The 16,827-nt window shown below is 43.4% G+C and overlaps 1 protein-coding gene across 1 annotated transcript in view; it reads right to left on the bottom strand.

Annotated features, from left to right (window-relative positions):
- Positions 1 to 883: 883 nt before the first annotated feature.
- The window catches only part of SLC6A11 (solute carrier family 6 member 11), an 87,785-nt gene continuing 71,841 nt past the window's right edge, over positions 884 to 16,827 (bottom strand). Inside the window, exons 8-15 of the mRNA XM_040076370.2 lie at positions 16,060 to 16,163; positions 11,243 to 11,367; positions 9,531 to 9,643; positions 8,133 to 8,270; positions 6,354 to 6,456; positions 5,534 to 5,634; positions 4,194 to 4,364; positions 884 to 2,825 (exon numbers count right to left, since the gene is read on the bottom strand). Of these exons, the coding sequence (XP_039932304.1) occupies positions 2,673 to 2,825; positions 4,194 to 4,364; positions 5,534 to 5,634; positions 6,354 to 6,456; positions 8,133 to 8,270; positions 9,531 to 9,643; positions 11,243 to 11,367; positions 16,060 to 16,163 (1,008 nt within the window). The 3' untranslated portion in view covers positions 884 to 2,672. The remainder of the gene's footprint in view (positions 2,826 to 4,193; positions 4,365 to 5,533; positions 5,635 to 6,353; positions 6,457 to 8,132; positions 8,271 to 9,530; positions 9,644 to 11,242; positions 11,368 to 16,059; positions 16,164 to 16,827) is intronic.

Below are 16,827 nucleotides of genomic sequence, written 5' to 3'. Positions count from 1 at the left end.
GTAAATGGACCAAACTGATAATTGTCTGAAAAACCCGTGACCATTGTCCGTGCTGAGTGCAGCCCCTGGGAGGCTCTGACTGCCCAAGGTGAGCCTGGTGAAGGCCTTCAATAAATCCCCACTTTATTCTCTGAACCTTGCCCAGCCTCTGTCCTAGGGAGACGCTCCAAGGCATTTCCTGACCCATCTGGGGTGCCAAAAACACCAAGGGGTCACCAAGGGCTGCCCTGGCCTTGTGGGGTCACTTTGTGCCCATGGATGGCCCCAAGAGCAGGGCCTGCACTTCTTGGCACTTCCTCAGAATCCAGATTGCTGAGGGAATGACCCTGAAACCCAGGCCAAGCACAACCTAAAGGTGCCTCTCTCTCCACTGATCAGAAAATATCTTCACATTCTCCCCAGGAGGGGCCATAACCCATCCCAAAGCTTTGGGGCCTTGGTTCTGCAGCTTGGGAACATTTCCTGATATTTTAGGAAATAAATCTCCTAAATTTCCTGATATCTTAGGAAATACCTTTTTTTTTTTTTCCTTTGGTATTTCCTGAAATAGTCCTGACCTGTTGGGACTTCCAAATATGTGAATTCCGAGATTTTGGAGTGTCAGTGTCAATTCAGTTTCTTCACTGTCTATAATTCAATCTGTGGTTTCAATTCTGGGAACATTTCTCTCCCAATACTGTTTTCCCACGGAACTTTTTGGCTCCCTCTGAGGGAGAATGATGGCTCTGTGCCTTCCTAAATCCAGGTTTCATCCAAATGTCCTGTCCCAAGCACCTCGCAGTGGAGACATGCAAACTTACAGGACTTAGGGTTTGAAGTCCTCTGCTAGGCTTCCACCTTGGCGCACACAAAATAAACCCCTACAAATAAGATAAAGTAAAAATGAAATGGCTCTATTAGATTTAATGAAGTGAGACAAGGCAGTTCCATAAAAATGCTTTTTTTTTAAGAAGTAACAGCAAGAGCTCAGTGAAGTGCTGTCTGCAGGTACAATTCAAGCCAATATTAAGAGATATGTAGTGAATTCTTGGGATATATTTCCTCGGGAGAAGGTCAGGAGCCATTTCTGTTCCTAACAACTCCGGTGCTGTGTCTGAGCTCCAGTGGGTAGGAGTTGCAGAGAAGGCAGCAGGTTTTATGGCATTCATTTCTTCTGGGCTGTCTCTTGTCTCTCCCCCCAAATCCTGTGCAGTGCACGATGCTGATCCTCCACAGGTTTCTCACACAACAATCAGGTAACAAAATCAGGCCAAGAAAAGAATTGTTCAGAACAAACAGCAGTGTTTGGAATATTATCAGGTAAAAAAAATCCACATCCTAAGGCAGGGGTTTTGATACTAGGGCATCTGCACACCTCCTGGAACAACCATCCAGCAGCTGCATCCACGTGCAAAATCAGCCTTAAACCCAGGGAGTCAATCCAAGGCTTGAAGTGACAAACCCAGCACTGCTCCCTCTGTGACACCGAGGGGTCACAATACCCCTGCACCACATAGAAATGACCTCCTGGGACTCCTGCAGAGATAAAGGGCATTACCTCAACCTTCTGCCAAAGAAATTCCTTCAGTACAAGCCTCAATCCCATCCCCAGCAGAGAAATCAGTGCCTGATCTGAGGGGACCTGGAGAGGACCTTGAAGAAGAATCAGAAGGCCTTGAGTTGGAAGGATCATCCAGTCCAACACTTGGCACTGCACAGGACACCCCAAAGCCCCACCCTGTGCCAGCAGAGGAGCTGTGTAGTGCTACGCATCGGCAGTGTGGGATCCCGGATTCCTTTGGAGGAGAACGAGTTGTACAGACAGAGAGAGCCTTAAACCTGCTCCTTTCCCCTCAGAATATCTCCAGCTCCGTGAAATAACCCCAATCTCCTGTTGTGGGAGAACAGGCAAACAGGGTCACTCCAGGGAGTGGGAAGTGCCGGCCAAAATTCAGGAGGCAGCCACCCACGGAGGAAAACAGAAAGGTTTGGGACGTCTCCCGAGGAGCACATCCCCTCAGAGACCAGGAACTTACAGCAGCAAAATTCAGAGCCCTTCAGAACCAGACTCTATCCAATCTCAAGGGAAACAGTGGCTCAGGATGGGCCCATTCCACATTTCCAGCCCTTCTGAAGCCAGTGGAGGGTGGAGGGAAGGAGGTGGGAGCAGCTGAGGTGCCATCGACGTCACCAAACCCGCCCTGAAAGGAGATTTCTTCCCAAGCAAACCACGGGACAGGCTGGTCCCCTTTATATACACGCACGGACAGCTGAAATGGTCTGAAATGCTTACAGGTTAGAAGGTCTATACAACATTACACCTGCCACAAATCAAAGTAGAAAAGTTTTACAGCACATTATACAGGTCCCTCTAAAGTCTAAAAAAAACCAAAAACATAGACCGGAATCACCATTTTACAAGAAGTGATCACTAACAGACCATATAATACTATTTCTTTTGCTTTTACAGAATCATTACAGATAGAGTAATTTTAAAAAATCACTTTTTAAACAAGTATACAATTTTCATTTTAAAATTAACTGGTTAATAAATTTCTGTGCAAAACAAGCCAGCCTCTATAATTAAGTGAATTTATTTATTTCTTTATACAAAAAAAAAAAAAAACCAAACAAACAAACAAACAAAACCACCCCAAAAAACCAAAAATAAAGCAAACAGAGAAAAAGTTCTTTCAGAAATGTGTCTCCTTTTCTGTGATGGTGGAAATGGTGCCATCTCCTTTCAGTTTGGCATCACAGTCATTTATTGCTGCAATGTAGGCTCCTCCTCCGAGCTTGCCCCGCATTTTCAGGTCTGAGCTAGGTGTAATCAACTTCCTGAATTTCTAGAAAATTGGAGAAATTGGAAATCGTTACATTTTTCTTAATCACAGGCACACCTCTCTTTAACAGATCGATTATAAAAGGTTTTCTCCTGCATGTCTGCTTCTCATTTATTTCCCTGTTGTGGGCTCATCCTCAGACCTGCAGGCTGCACAATTCTGGATAAATCCCACCAGACCGAAGAAGGTAAAGCTCAAACCAAAGTGAATTTTTATGCTGATTTAAACACCCCCTTTCATGAAGACACTCAGCACTGTGTCTGTTCTACAGGCACATTTTGTTTCTTATTTTATCATCAATTTAAAAAAAAGGCAAATAAACCAGAGACAGCCGAGGGGTATTGAGCTGTGATAAAGTAAAATATACTTTCTCTTTTCTAGCAATAACATCCACAGCAAGGTTGCTGCTCACAGCAGGAAGTTGGCTTCCCAAGAAGCTCCCAGCCGTGATTAAAACAATCCTCTTGTCATCCTGGCAGGGAAGAGATAACGACCTGTCTGCAGTGCTGCAGCTCAAGCAAAGTATGCTCACCTGCAGGGACAGGTAGGGCTGGCGCATTGAGGAAATATTTAATGTTTAGATTTGCGCAGACTTCCTTTTCTGACTCTCTGAGACAAATCAATCAAGGATGACTCACTTTTAGTTAATACACCCAGTAAATGTTTCCCAGGCAGTCTCCAGGCTGTGTTCAATCAGCTGAATGGAGTCTTTGCAGTATGGACAAAACGAGGCTTTTCTGCAATGTTGACATCCCAAATGGCTGAATAAGGTTTGTATTTTTGTTTCTTCCACTACTGCTTCCTTCTCTGCCTTTCTTTGGAGCTGCCACAGAAATGAGCAACCTTCCAAGTTTAAATTTGATAATAACCTCGGCCTGGACCTGAGCTAACCTGGCACCAAGCGTCAGAAAATTCCACTGGATCTCTTTATTTTCCTGAGTTTCTCATTTAGAGAACTGAAATTAGGAAAAATGTCCAGAAAATGGGAATGTGGGTAACCCAACTCCTGGAGCAAATCCTGGCGGCACAAAGGAAAACCATGGAACAAGGCAGCTGGCCTGAGGGAGGGACTGGTACAAACCTTGAGGGATTTGGGTGATGTTACAGACATTTTAAGCCACAAACTGTGCTGGGACAGAGCACCTTAAATCAATAGTTTTGGTTAGTTTACCACTGGCAGCAAAAAAACCCAAGAGGAATTCAGAATAAACCAGAGAAAGTTCAGAATTCCCTTTCCAGCGGCAACTGAGAGCCCTAACCCAGGAAAAACAGGGCTGTGGCACTGCTGTCGTGATTAAAGGATGCAGGTGAGGACTCCCTCCCCTTTCCCAGCTCTTTTTCCAACATCACTCATCTGCAGAAGTCTCTCACCTCCATGAAGGTGCCTTCAGTCTTCCAGAGCTTGATGCAGATCCACAGTGGGATGCAGACCATGGAGGAGAGAGCCATCATCCACCCGATGCCATAGCCCCAGTCAGGGTAGATGTACACGTTGTTGTATTTCAGGGGCTTGTATTTCACCAGGAAAAAGATGAAGATTCCCTGAAAGAAGCAGGGATATTATCAGAGGTATTTGGGAAAGCCCTGCATGTGGAACAAGGATTTGGCTGAGTGTTTAGGCCAGGCCAGGCTCCCCGAGGAGGGAGAGCAGAGGGAAGACCTTCACTCAGAGAAAAAAACCCACCAGCAACATCCCCTTTGCTGTACAGCTTAAATAACACATCTCAGAGGCTCCTGCAGAAACGAGCCACCTTTCAAGTTTAATCCTATTTACCTCTTGATGACAATAAACCCTGCACTTTGATGGCAAACGGCACCTGGGCAGGAAAGATAAAGTTTTGCTACAGTGAACAAGCTGTGATTAAGTAACATGAGCTGGGTTTTCTCCAGCCTGTCAGGATGAAAAAGGAAAGCCAAAATTTTTGAAGTTGCTTTAATCCACCGTGTGTACCTGCAGTTTCGCAGGCCAGTGCTTTCATCCTGCCAAAAACCCTAAAAAAAAAAATTCGGTCTAAATTTCTAATCGAGCAGCTTGGATGATATCGATGTAGAAAATAGAGAAAGGCTACTATGTAATTTTCTCCAAAGTGGTGAAACGAGTGCACCAGTGCAGGTGGTATAGAGGTCATTTCAGATTTGGTGCAAATGAGTCAGAAATTTTCCTAGGTTTGTAAATGGGAACCTGGATCTGGAGGTACCCCAGCTCCTGTGGTTTGCAGTTGCCATCATCGGAGTATTACACAGCTGGAAAGGACGTTGGCATCTAATCCTCAATTTTAAGGGCAATCAGATCATGCTGCTTTTGGAACTTTGTCCCTGAGACACTGCCTTGTCTCCTCTGGAAAATGTCCACTCCCTCCAAAGAGAGAGGAGAAAGCAGCAAAAGACCCAGCACAAGTCTGGAGGAGCTCAAGCTGTGTGTTGGCACACAAGGTGCACTAACTACAGGGAAAAAAAAATATCTCTCCTTCTGGCAAATGTTCATTTAGGGCCCTGGCATTATTTTGGTTCCTATGATTGTACACACTAAGACTTTTCACAGAGTATTTATCAACTTTTACAGATCCTACAGAGGGGGCTTTTATTTGAAATACGTGCTACAGATCAATAGGCTTTTTTCTCAACTCTTAGCAGCAGCAAAATATGTAAAAAAAAAGTTCAGAAACCCCTGTTTGTACCTAAAACAAATTATTTGGACATTCTATACTTACTGCACAAATACCTGGCGTCAGGACCATCCAGCACCACTTAATCAACGACACAGGCTTGTACCCAATCATGTCTTCAATGTTCTCATAAAAGCGATTGCTGCCTGCCCAAAAAAACAATGGGAAAGCAGGTGTAGAGTGCACATGGAAGGGGTTGTCCAGCTCAGGATTTAAAGTAGTGAAGAGAAAGCACAGAGAGAGCTGGGAAGGCTGAAGCTTCTCCTCTTTCCCTGGAAAACTCCTCCCTGCCATCTGCCCTATGCTCGTGGCAGGGGTTGATAGAAAATTACTGTGCTCTAAAAACTGCTGTTCAACTTCATTCAGTTCATATCACATCAGCAAATCTCTTATCAGAGAGGGAGATTTGATTAGTGTGGCACAACCTGTCACAGAGATATTAACATTCCATTTAGTCCTACTCGCCTTTTTCCTCCACACCTTGAGTTTCCTTCAAAGCAAGCCTAACCCTAATATATTCTGCTTAGTTGGTTTATTCTCTTAGTTGTGGGATCAGGTTGTAAACAACCTGATGAATCTATCTAAACAACCCAGTGAATCTATTTTATATATAAATATATTTAGGTGCTACAAGCTCATGTGTGAGCCCAAGGATAGCTGGGCACGTGAGATCTGCAGTTCTACATTGTTTTACAATCTGAAATTATCCAGAGTGTGCATCTATGTGGAGAAAAAGGCATTTATGACATTTTGGGGGGCATGGGAATGTGGAGGGTCCCATTCCATAAAGGTAGAAGGTTCTCACTTTGCTTTTATGCAAACAGAAAACGTTGATAAGGAAAACAGAGCAAATTTTATCACTCACCGTACACCCAGCCTATGCAGACACACTCGAATATGGCAACAAAGAGCAGGCACATCCCACTGGCTGCATAGGAGTCAAAGAGCTGAAAGACATACATCCCACCCTGGAAGAGAAAACAGGAAAGGGGGAAAAAATACTGGGTTGGCACCACTGGGAATATTTCGTAGCAAATCTGTTTTAATTACACCATCAAGCTGCTGGCTCCCTGGCAAGCTTCCTGCTCAAATTGGTTTCTTCTTGAACAAAGAATATTCATTTCTTGGGTTTTTTTTTTTTACTCTGTACTTCCCGTAGGGAGGTAAATATGGAGTGGAAGGAAGTAAATTTGATTTTTTTTTTTTTTTTTCAAAAATCTTCTCCCACCTCCCTGCTTTTCCCTCTGTTTGCTATCACATCAAGCTGTAGATATTCCCAGGTGCTTCTGACCTCCAGATCCTGGTTCTGCATCTGTGTTATTAATATGTAAAATAATGAATTAAAATGTGGAGAAAGAAGGTAAAATCTGTAGCTACCAAAACCCCATTCTGATGGTTTAGGGACTACAAAATGAGTCAAGTGACCTAAAAAGAGTGAATGCAGCTCACAGACTTTAAGTCACATGACTTAAAAAAAGAAGTATTTCTTATTTGTCACAAAGAAAAAGAAATAAGAATAATCTAATCAATAACATTACGGTTGAAATAATTAAAATTATATGGATAATATTACACTTTTATTTAGCACATCTGCATTTAATATTGAAATAGGGAGGAGGAGGAGGAGAGCATTTCAATGGAAAGAAATTTTAAGGAAGGAAAGAGGGGCTTGAGATGAGCCTCTCAGTTGGAATTTAATCGTATTTTGGGGGGCTCATGTGATCCATTACATCTCAGACAACTTTCTGCAGATGGAAGAGAATCCTCAAAGTAGGAAGAAAATTAAATTTCTACTGAAAAGTCATCGTGGTGTGGCTCAGAAAATACCCGAGCAAAATGCAAATTTAGAAATCAACCAACTAAGACAGTACAAGGTTAAGGACAACAAAACTCCTGCAAGGAAATTCCTGTAGATTGGAAGAATATCCTCTTCATGTTTATATTACTTTTAGCCTGTGTATCTTGATAATATCTCTCAGTGCTCTGCTCAACACGTGCACTGTGGAAGGGTTATTCCACCATTTCCCATTTTACATAGCAAAGATGATTTATTTGCCAGAGAAGAAGAATGATATACAGGTAAATATGAAGTATATAAGTATATAAATTTTCTGTTCACTGCATTATTTCATTAAATTGAATAAAATAATAGTTTAATTAATTCATTAAAATAATTAAATATTAATGTTCCAAGTTCCAGATTATTCCAAGTTGGAAGGGACACAAAAATTTCTGCTCAGAGACTGGCTGCACTGATTGACACGGTTGGTGATATGGAAACCAGAGATGGTTTAATTTTCTCTTCTCACTTTACTTCATCTTCTTCATTGTTCTTTCTATCCAAAATGTGGTCGTTCCTGCCCAGGGTAAGCAGGCAGAAGCTGTGACCAGGGTGTGTGGTTGGCTGGTGCAAAGCAGATGGAATTTCCTTGTCTGTGCCGTGTATTTTTGATTAAAACATTCCCTGAGTTCAGCTGATAACACAAGGCTAGTTTTCCCATTTCAGATGCCACACAGGACAGGAGAATAATCTCTCAAACCTTTTGTTGTCACGTTCCTGATGGGGAAGTTTCTCTGTGGCAAAGATTCTTGTGCTTTATCTGCTGTGGTTATGACCACAAATTGTTTTCCTCGGAGCTCTTACCTCAGTTAGCATGATGAGGCCCAGGAAGTAGGACACGACAGAGAGGCCAAGGATGAGCAGCTCCCTCCTGTAGCCCCTGCGGAACACCTTGGGGTACATGTCCACCACGGCTGTCACGATGCTTTCCACACACACAAACTGCAACAAAGGACAGCAGAGGTGCGCTGAAAGCTGTCTCCTCTGCTGCCAGGACTGGGATTTGCCACCTAATGCCTCAAATATTCTCCCGTGTTTTCATCCCAGAGTGGGGGTGATCCCTGGGGATGCTGCATGAGCACAAGCTCAAACTGAGAGGAACATCTCCCAATGAAAAAGTCCAAGGTCATGGATTTCCACCAAATTCACACAGTTGGATTCTCTAATATTATCCCAGACTGCCTTTGCCCTGAGGCAGGTGGATTAAATGAAAATTAAATCTTTCAAACTTGGCTTGAATGGGAATTAAATAATGTACAAAAACCCTTCATGGGATTGTGTCACTCCAGGCACTTTTGCCAATTTTGCCATGCATCCTCCAACCTACTAAAGGAGGAACTTTGTGGGAAGTTCTCTCCATTTACCAGAAGTTCTCTCCATCCCCCAAAGCTGTTGAGTTCCCAAGCCAGGTACTTCTAACAAAGGAGGGCATGAACATGTTCAGTATCTTTAAACAGCAAAAAATGCAAAAGGCCTGAGCTTCTGACTCAGGGCTCTGGAGCAAGGTTTCTAAAACAAGCCTCAAAATAGACACTGGAATAAGAATTGAGGAACCATTCACTTAGAAAAAACATAAAGACTTTTAAGAACCCGTTAGATCATTAAAAAGATCAGTTATTAAAGCATTAAGTTTAATGATTGGAAATGTCATGCAGAACAAGCACTGCTGAGCTTTGGAATCATGAACTTTCTGAACCCAGTCATGCCAAGAGCTGAGCTGCATGCTAAAAATCCCAGGCACTTCACATTTTTCCTTCAAGCAGTTTTTGCAATTTTTACGGTCACACAGGGACAGTGACTTCTGTCCTGCCCCTTTGCTGCAGGATATGACTACACATGCCTTGCTCTGGTATTCTGCAGCAAAAATACACCGTAGAAAATTACATTATTACTACCTGATATTCAGCTTCAAAATTCACTGCAAAGTGCTTTAAAAATGGGCTGGTGTTTTACTGAAGCGTGAATTTTAATCAGCCCCGTTGAAGTTCAGACTGATTTCCACATTAATAGTGAAAGCTGGAGTCAGGCTGAACTAGACTTTGCAGTGAATCGTGAAGGAATATTATCCAGCATCACAACTGAGATTTAAAGCAGCAGAGAATTAAGTTAGGGTTCAGTCTTTCATCAGGCTGATGCTGTTTAGGTGTGATTTCCACCTGTGGGGGAGGCTAAAAATTCATGGAAGTGGGGTTTGTTTCATACCTGGCTGTCCAAGCCCAGGAAGATGAGCATCATGAAGAACAGAGCTGCCCACAAAGGAGACAGAGGCATCATGGTGACAGCTTTAGGGTAAGCAATGAATGCAAGTCCTGGTCCTGAAAAAGAATAAAGAAACGCAAAGTTTGTACTTGTGGGGGGGTTTGAGATGGAGTTCAGCCCCTCCAGAGCAGCCTGAGATGAGGGACAGCAGCACTGCTGACACCAAAAGGGTGGCTTTGGCTGTGCAGGCTCACTCAGCATCGCTTCTCAGACTCTTTTATCTGGACACACCCATTTTTCCACTTTTCCTCTGCCTGCTCCCTTCGCCTTCCCACTGTGGAAGCTGAGGGAGTGAGAGCAGTGTGGGTGCTCAGCTGCTGGTCAGGGTCAGCCTGCCACAACCCGATCCTTGTGTCATGGCAGATGAGAGGAACTGAACCCGAGACTGAACACCTTGATGAGTTCTACATCTCTCATATTCTAAACAAGTGGTGATGAGGCTTATCAGAAATGGCACAACCCTGCCTGCATCCTGGCCAAAGGATGCTCAACATCTGCTCAGACATCCCAGTGATTTATGTTCCCCTTATTTTGTGAGGATGTGCAGCACTGCAAACATCCCTGAATAAATCATAGCCCGTGCTCCTCTGATTGCCTTATATAACTTAGGAACATATCCCGGAGTCTTTATTTTTTTCCTAACCTGGTGTGAGGCAAACATTGCTTCCCATCCTGCTCTGTGTTTCTGGGGGGTGCTGCTGCTGCTGCTGTGTGACATTGGCTACACATTCAGAGACATCTTCAAAGCACAACATTTTTGTAACAGCACTGATGACTTCTCAGATCTGCTAAGATACCTTCTCACCTTGCTCAAGTTTTTCTGTTTTTATTTATCAGCTGTTCTCAAAGCAGGGGCACAAAGGCTCTGTCCCAGCCAATAAAGAGTTCCGTGCTCCTGCTGCAATAACTTCAGTGCAGACATGTCACACGTTGCTGTTTCCTCATTTACAGCAGCATTTACAAGATCCTATAATGAAGTGCAAGCCAGTTGTATTGAGGGATTTAGGAAAAGATAAATGTTTTCCATGAGAGCATTAGTGAAACCCTGCTTGTTTTGCTGTTTTCCTGGGATTAACTCCATGAGAGTCATTTCTCCTCCTCAACTGCTCAGCATTGCTTTGGGATTTGTTTTTCTGGGCAGCCTCCAGGATGTTACAGCTATAAAGCTGTGGAGTAATTTCCATCAGATGCCCAGCTCCAATGGTGGTTGTGGATGGTTAATTTTTCATGAATCTGGGCCTGTGTGCCTGTCTGGTTTCTCATTTTAACAGCTGCAGCTTCTTTTCTTTAATATTCTATTTTTTTCCCTTTTTTTTTCCAGAAGGAACAAATAACTGTGGACTGCAGTCTGTCTCATTGAAAGAAGGTGGACTGCAGATGAGGATTAACACTCACAATTGAGTTTATCTCTGCTAAACGACATTCTGCAGGCTCAGCTGCAGTAAGTCTGTGTAGCAGGGGCTCCTTGAATTCATGAATTTGGTTCTACGCACAGCAACATTCACATTTTTCACATACAAACCTATGGCCACAAGAATAGTTCAGAACTGTTCCATTGAGTGACCTCATCCACAGGCTGTGGCACAGGCTGCGAACCCTGAGCACATCCTCTGGGTGGTTTTTTGTGCACTCAGAAATCTGCTTTTGGATCTTACCTGATTCTGCAACTTCTGCAATGGGCACGCCTTGTTCATAAGCCATAAATCCAAGAACTGAAAAGATAGCAAAACCAGCAACAAAGCTTGTGCCACTGTTCAAGCAGCAGAGCATGATGCAGTCTCTGAAAATATAAATAAAAAACACTGCAGTTGATCTCCAGAGCTGGGGTTTCTTTCATCCGCCGAGCGAGAGGACTGACAGAACCCTGGGCTGCAGGAATGGAAAGCAAGTTGTTCATTAAAAGTAAGGTCCCAACTCAAATTATTCCTGAGAGCAACCAGGAATTAGCACGTGCAGGAGGAGGACACCATCAGAATATCCTTGCCTGTGTTTTAACTTGCAATCCTGTTGCAAGCCACTTGCTGTTTTCCTGCAAAATCTTTAAAAAACCGTATCAAACTGTGTAAAACATATAATAATTGTTAAGAACAATTTCTCCATAATAGTTATACTAATAGATATGAATTAACTCATTAATAAACTCTTATAAAAATGGTAAAATTTCTTTCCGGGGGGGGGGAGGGAAGGGGGAAATCCTGTGGTCTGATCTTAGCTCCTTCTATCCCTGTTAAAGAACGTTGGCAAAATATATCCATGCAAAATACAGCTGCAGTTTGGTTTCTGGACACATTTAAGAGGCTGTGGGAATGAAAAGCGCTGCACATAATCTAGAAGAGTGTGCATGCCTAAAAAAGTGTCTAAAAAGAGGCAAAGGCAGTGCAGGGACAGAGATGTCTCAGACAAACACATCCCACACTTCAGACTGCAGCAAGGACAAGGCCAAGGTGAGGCAGGAATTCTCTGCCCAGACTGGAAACGTCACAAGAGTAAATCACTTTAGAGAAAGGGAAGATCCTCTTGCAGGAAGGTGTGATCTCCCCCAGAGCCCAGGGAAATACTGTTGTTCATGCTGCTCTGACAGCTCTCCAGGCGTGACAGATGATGAGGTTGCCATGATTTATGCTGGCAGCCCCTCCTTGAAGACTGTTTGCCATGAGAGACAGATGTGTACTTGAGAAAGTATTAATCTAACCCAGATGTCTGAGGCAAATTAGGGTTCTAACCCACTGAAACACAAGGCAAGCCTGGAGCCTTGTCACTACAACCAAGCCCATCCCTTAATCTGCTTTATCCCCAACCCACTGTGGCTCTGAAGCAAGTTTTTGTGCAAGTTCTCATTTCAATAAGAAGAAAGGGCCCTGTAAAACCTAGCAGGTTCTGAATTCACAACTTCAATAATTCAGTAAAGGATCACATCTTTGTCATGGATTTGCTGTTGAGAATCAGAGACAATTCCTACTTCAAAGTCCTTGCAATTATTCCCTCAAAACTTCTCTGCCTTAATCTCCCTGCTTTGCTGTTTGTTTCATTTAGTGTTTTTATCCTGTAACATCATCTCATCGGCTTTTGGAGCTCAAAGTGAGATGAGCACCTACAGCACCTTGTTGCCTTACTGATGAGCCCTGCAGTGTCTCCCACATCTGTCCAAAGCTCTTCTGCCACCCCTGGGACTCACCCGAGCACCAGAGAATTCCAGGCTACTGTGCTGACAAGCACTGACCCTCAGGCAAGCACTACCTTTGACCTGAGGCCGTGGAGAAGGTTTCCAAAATTGAGTGACAGCACTGGGATCGTGGGTGTGAAGTTTGAATAGAATTGTGTAATATCACAGGGTGCAAAACTTAGAATATAAGGTTTTAGTATACAGCAATATATATGGGGCAATATGGAGGATTTCAGGCATTGTCTAAGTCCTTCTTCTTCACCTTCTTCTTCTTGGTTTGGGGTGGTTTTTTTCTAATTGGGTGAAAATGGCCCACAATGGAGACCTTGTGTGGTCAGTTATTGGGTTAAAAATATAAAAAATAGAGGTGCCATCTCATTATTGGGTAATTAGCACTTTAAAGACCTTGGAAAGTGTTAGAGGTACTCCATTTTCTACCTTGTTAGTTAGAGCTCACAACTTGTGAGACTGAGCTATAGATAAGAATTAATAACCAGAGTCTAAACACAAAACTGCGACTCCCGTGTATCAGTCCCGGCTCTAACACGAAGAGAAGAAGATAAAACCTCCACATTTTAATGGTGCCCCATGTGAGGATCGAATTCATGACCTTCGGGTTATGAGACTCACCACCCCAGCTGAATGGCTTCATCCCGAGGGACGCAGTCACAGACTGAACACAGCTTCTCTGGGGACCCTCAGACAAAAATAACCTCCAATTTCCCTTCCCTTGGCCTTGCAGGAATTCCACCAACCCCTCAGCTCCTGGTTTTCATCCCTGCAGTTCAGGGTGGCTTTTTTTTCTGCTATGGGAAGAAAAACTGGAAGGGAGATCCGGATCCTTTGGTTGTGAGATCCGGATCCTTTGGTTGTGAAACCAGTGGGTTTTAAAACACAAATGCACAGGAACCATTAGAAGGACAACATGATTTTTTTACATGCACCCTTGGCAGGAGGACATCAGAGCCTGACTGAAGCCCAGACTGATTTTGAGTGAAAGGAGAACTTCAAATTTTTATGAAAGTTTCACATTCTTCCAAATTAAACTCCTGCCAATCACCTGAATAATTCAAGACGTGCATCACTTCTCCTCTCCCTGCCTGACAGGCAGGAGACTTCTGAAAATTCATCCTGCCTCCTTTAAGGAGCTTCTCTGAGCCCACAGAGCCCCTGGCATCTCTCCAGTCCCATCCTTGCCTTTATGGATTCCTCAACACCTGGCTGAGAAATTCCCATTTCTCTTTTCCTCCCAGACAAGAAACTCAACAAAGGACAAATCCTCAGGTCTGAAAAGTTCTGTCCACGTGTGAAATCACTCCTTTAACTCCTGCTCCACACTGGGAACAGGGGAGCTGACCCTGGACTTGTACCTGGGAATGGATTTGGGGTACTGAGCAGGATAAATCTCAGAGGAAACATCAGAACACCTGTCTGTAATTCCTGTGGAGGAACAGTGTCCTGCTGATGGCACTGCCAGGGCTTTCACCTTCTCAGAGGCATCACTTGGGGCACAAACTCTGGGACATCCAGGGAGGTGGTGGCTTTTTATGTTTTTCAGCAAAAGATACGTAAGGATGATAAAAACTAATTTCCTATTCAAAGACATGAAGTGACTTCTGCAATTAATTTACCACACTAATGAATTAAATCAGGCTTAAATCTGAAAATTCACGAGGCCCAAGTGCAGTTCAGACTTTCCCATTCCCCACTGAAATACCTCTTGCATAATTTTCCACCGCAATTTTCCCTTCGGGGAAAAAAAATGGGATAAAACAGAAGAGAAAATGTCAACTTTAGGATGAGACTGTGGGGATTACAGGAGAAAAACCCCCAGCTTGATTTTATTTTTTTAAGGTGATGGTTAGAATACAAATTTGTGCTTTTAGAATACAAAATTGTGCTTTGCACATGAGAGCTCTGTTTATATCTTGCCCTGCCCAGCTCAGCCACTTTCTGCTCTTCACTGCTGTCCTTCCCTCAGAGTTGTTAAAAATCACACATCAGGACACATTCACATCTATTTCCTAGCTGGGAAATTTGGGAAGCATTTTGTGAAGGGAATTGTGGGGCCAGGATGGAGTAAAAGGTGCTTGGCTGCAGCATCCTGGAGCTTCAGAGCAGAGTTTTACCAGCTGAGCTCCAGGCTCAGGAGGAAGGAAGGAAAATTCCATCAATCCAAACTCCTCTTTTACGTAGTGGGTTACAAAACCTCAGGAAAAGCATTCCTGCACTCCTCAAGGCATTGACAGTTTCTAGTTGGATACAACAGAAAGAAATATAAATAAAACTGAATAGGAGAGGAAAAGAGTGGTGCCTTTGCTAAAGTACCACTTGTGCTAATTAGGGAAAAGGTTCATTACCAACAGCTCTCAAGGTTGTAGGGGACTCCCACCACTTTCTGCAGCAAAACATTTTGTCTTGCTAAGACATGGAAAGAAGGAGCATTTCCTAAAACTACCTCCTGAGCTCACCAAGTCAAACAGTAATTTAGAATTTAAATAAATTTCGGGAGTTGGGGTTGGTTTGTTTGGGGTTCTTTTGCTTTTGGATTGTGCAATTCCTTTACAGAAAAATTAAATTTAAATTCTCTGTCTGGAGATCTTGATGGAGTCACTACAACCAAACTGTCCCTGTAGGAATTTTAGGAAAATGAATTCAGTAACCATGGACTCCAGAAGAGAAGAGTAGTGCTCATAGTGCTGCCCATGCCAGTAATGTAGTGAGGGGATTTTTGTGTAAACCATACCCTTTGGGCATTGACTCAGGAGAGATGAAAACCTCCTGGAGTCATTGGCAATTCCCTCCTTGGGAATACAGAATGCTCCCCATTCCCAATGGGGTTTTTTGTTGTTGTTGGGGTTTTGTTGTGTTTGGTGTTGGGTTTTTGTTGTTGTTGTTTGTTTGTTTGTTTGGGGTTTTTTTGGTTTCCCCAAAAAATGGGGAAAAGTGGCAGTCAGAGCGTAGACCAAACTGAGGTGGCTTTTAATGACAATTTCTGCTAGCACCTTTTAAAAAGCAGCTTAAGTAATGCACACACATTCCATTATACCTGCCTGAAATCCTGTGTTTTTACACGAAATTTGTATCTCTGTGTGTACTGAGGGGCTGTGGAAGGCTCAGATTTGACCAAAATGAGTGAAAATTGATTCATTTTGTAGCTGAGTTCCTCTGGAGCAGCTCCAAGAAACATTACAGATCTCTGTCCTACAAAAACACGCGTGTGTGCTCATGGTTATCCATGGAAAAAGGGAAAAGGGAGCTATCCCAAATTTCCCCCCAAGAGCAGGATTGCAGCGTGGAAGGTGTTACCTGTAGCAGTTGTTGTTGTAGTTGTTGTAACTCCCCAGGGCTGTCAGGCACCCCAAGCAGATGGCATAGGAGAAGAAGATCTGGGTGCCAGCATCCACCCACACCTGGAGACAGAGAACAGGGAGAGCCTCAGCAAACCAGCCAGGAGAAATCACCTTCCTGCTAAATACTGGCTGCAAATCTGCACAGGTGGCTCGGCAGGTTAAGAGGGTCTGGCAAAGCTTTTACAAATCACAGCCTTAAAAAAAAAAAAAAAAAAAAAAAAAAAAAAAAAAAAAAAAAAAAAAAGGAAAGATAAATGGGAAATGCCTCTCCTCATCCCCAGCTGTATCAGCCTAAATAGAGAGGGAGACAATTCCTAGAGAAGAACCTCACCCATTAAATTCATTAATCGCTCTTGTATAATTTTAGTAATTGCAGCCTAAATAGAATCACTTGCATTTATCTTACTCCCGTTGGACAGTTATTTATTCAAATTTAAAACTTTAGTGTGAATAAATGCTCTAAAGACAAGATGTGTGTTGGGGGTTAGGTTTGGTTTCGATTTTTTTCCCTATAGAATTTTTCCCCTCTGTAAGTTTCTAAGACACTAAATACTGTGGCTTAGAGGGTGCTTGACCCACACAAAAGAAGTGTGGGAGATCACTTAAGTTTGGGGGAGGGAAAGGCTGAGTGCTCCAGGAGCTGAGTGTGCCCTCCTCCTGCACTCAGCATCGGAGAGGATGGTCGGGCGACTGCTAGCTGCGTGAAGAGTCCACTGTTAACAGA

This window comes from Hirundo rustica, chromosome 12, assembly GCF_015227805.2.
Source record: "Hirundo rustica isolate bHirRus1 chromosome 12, bHirRus1.pri.v3, whole genome shotgun sequence".
NCBI classification, from domain to species: Eukaryota; Metazoa; Chordata; class Aves; order Passeriformes; family Hirundinidae; genus Hirundo; species Hirundo rustica.
This window is presented reverse-complemented; position numbering and strand designations above follow the sequence as displayed.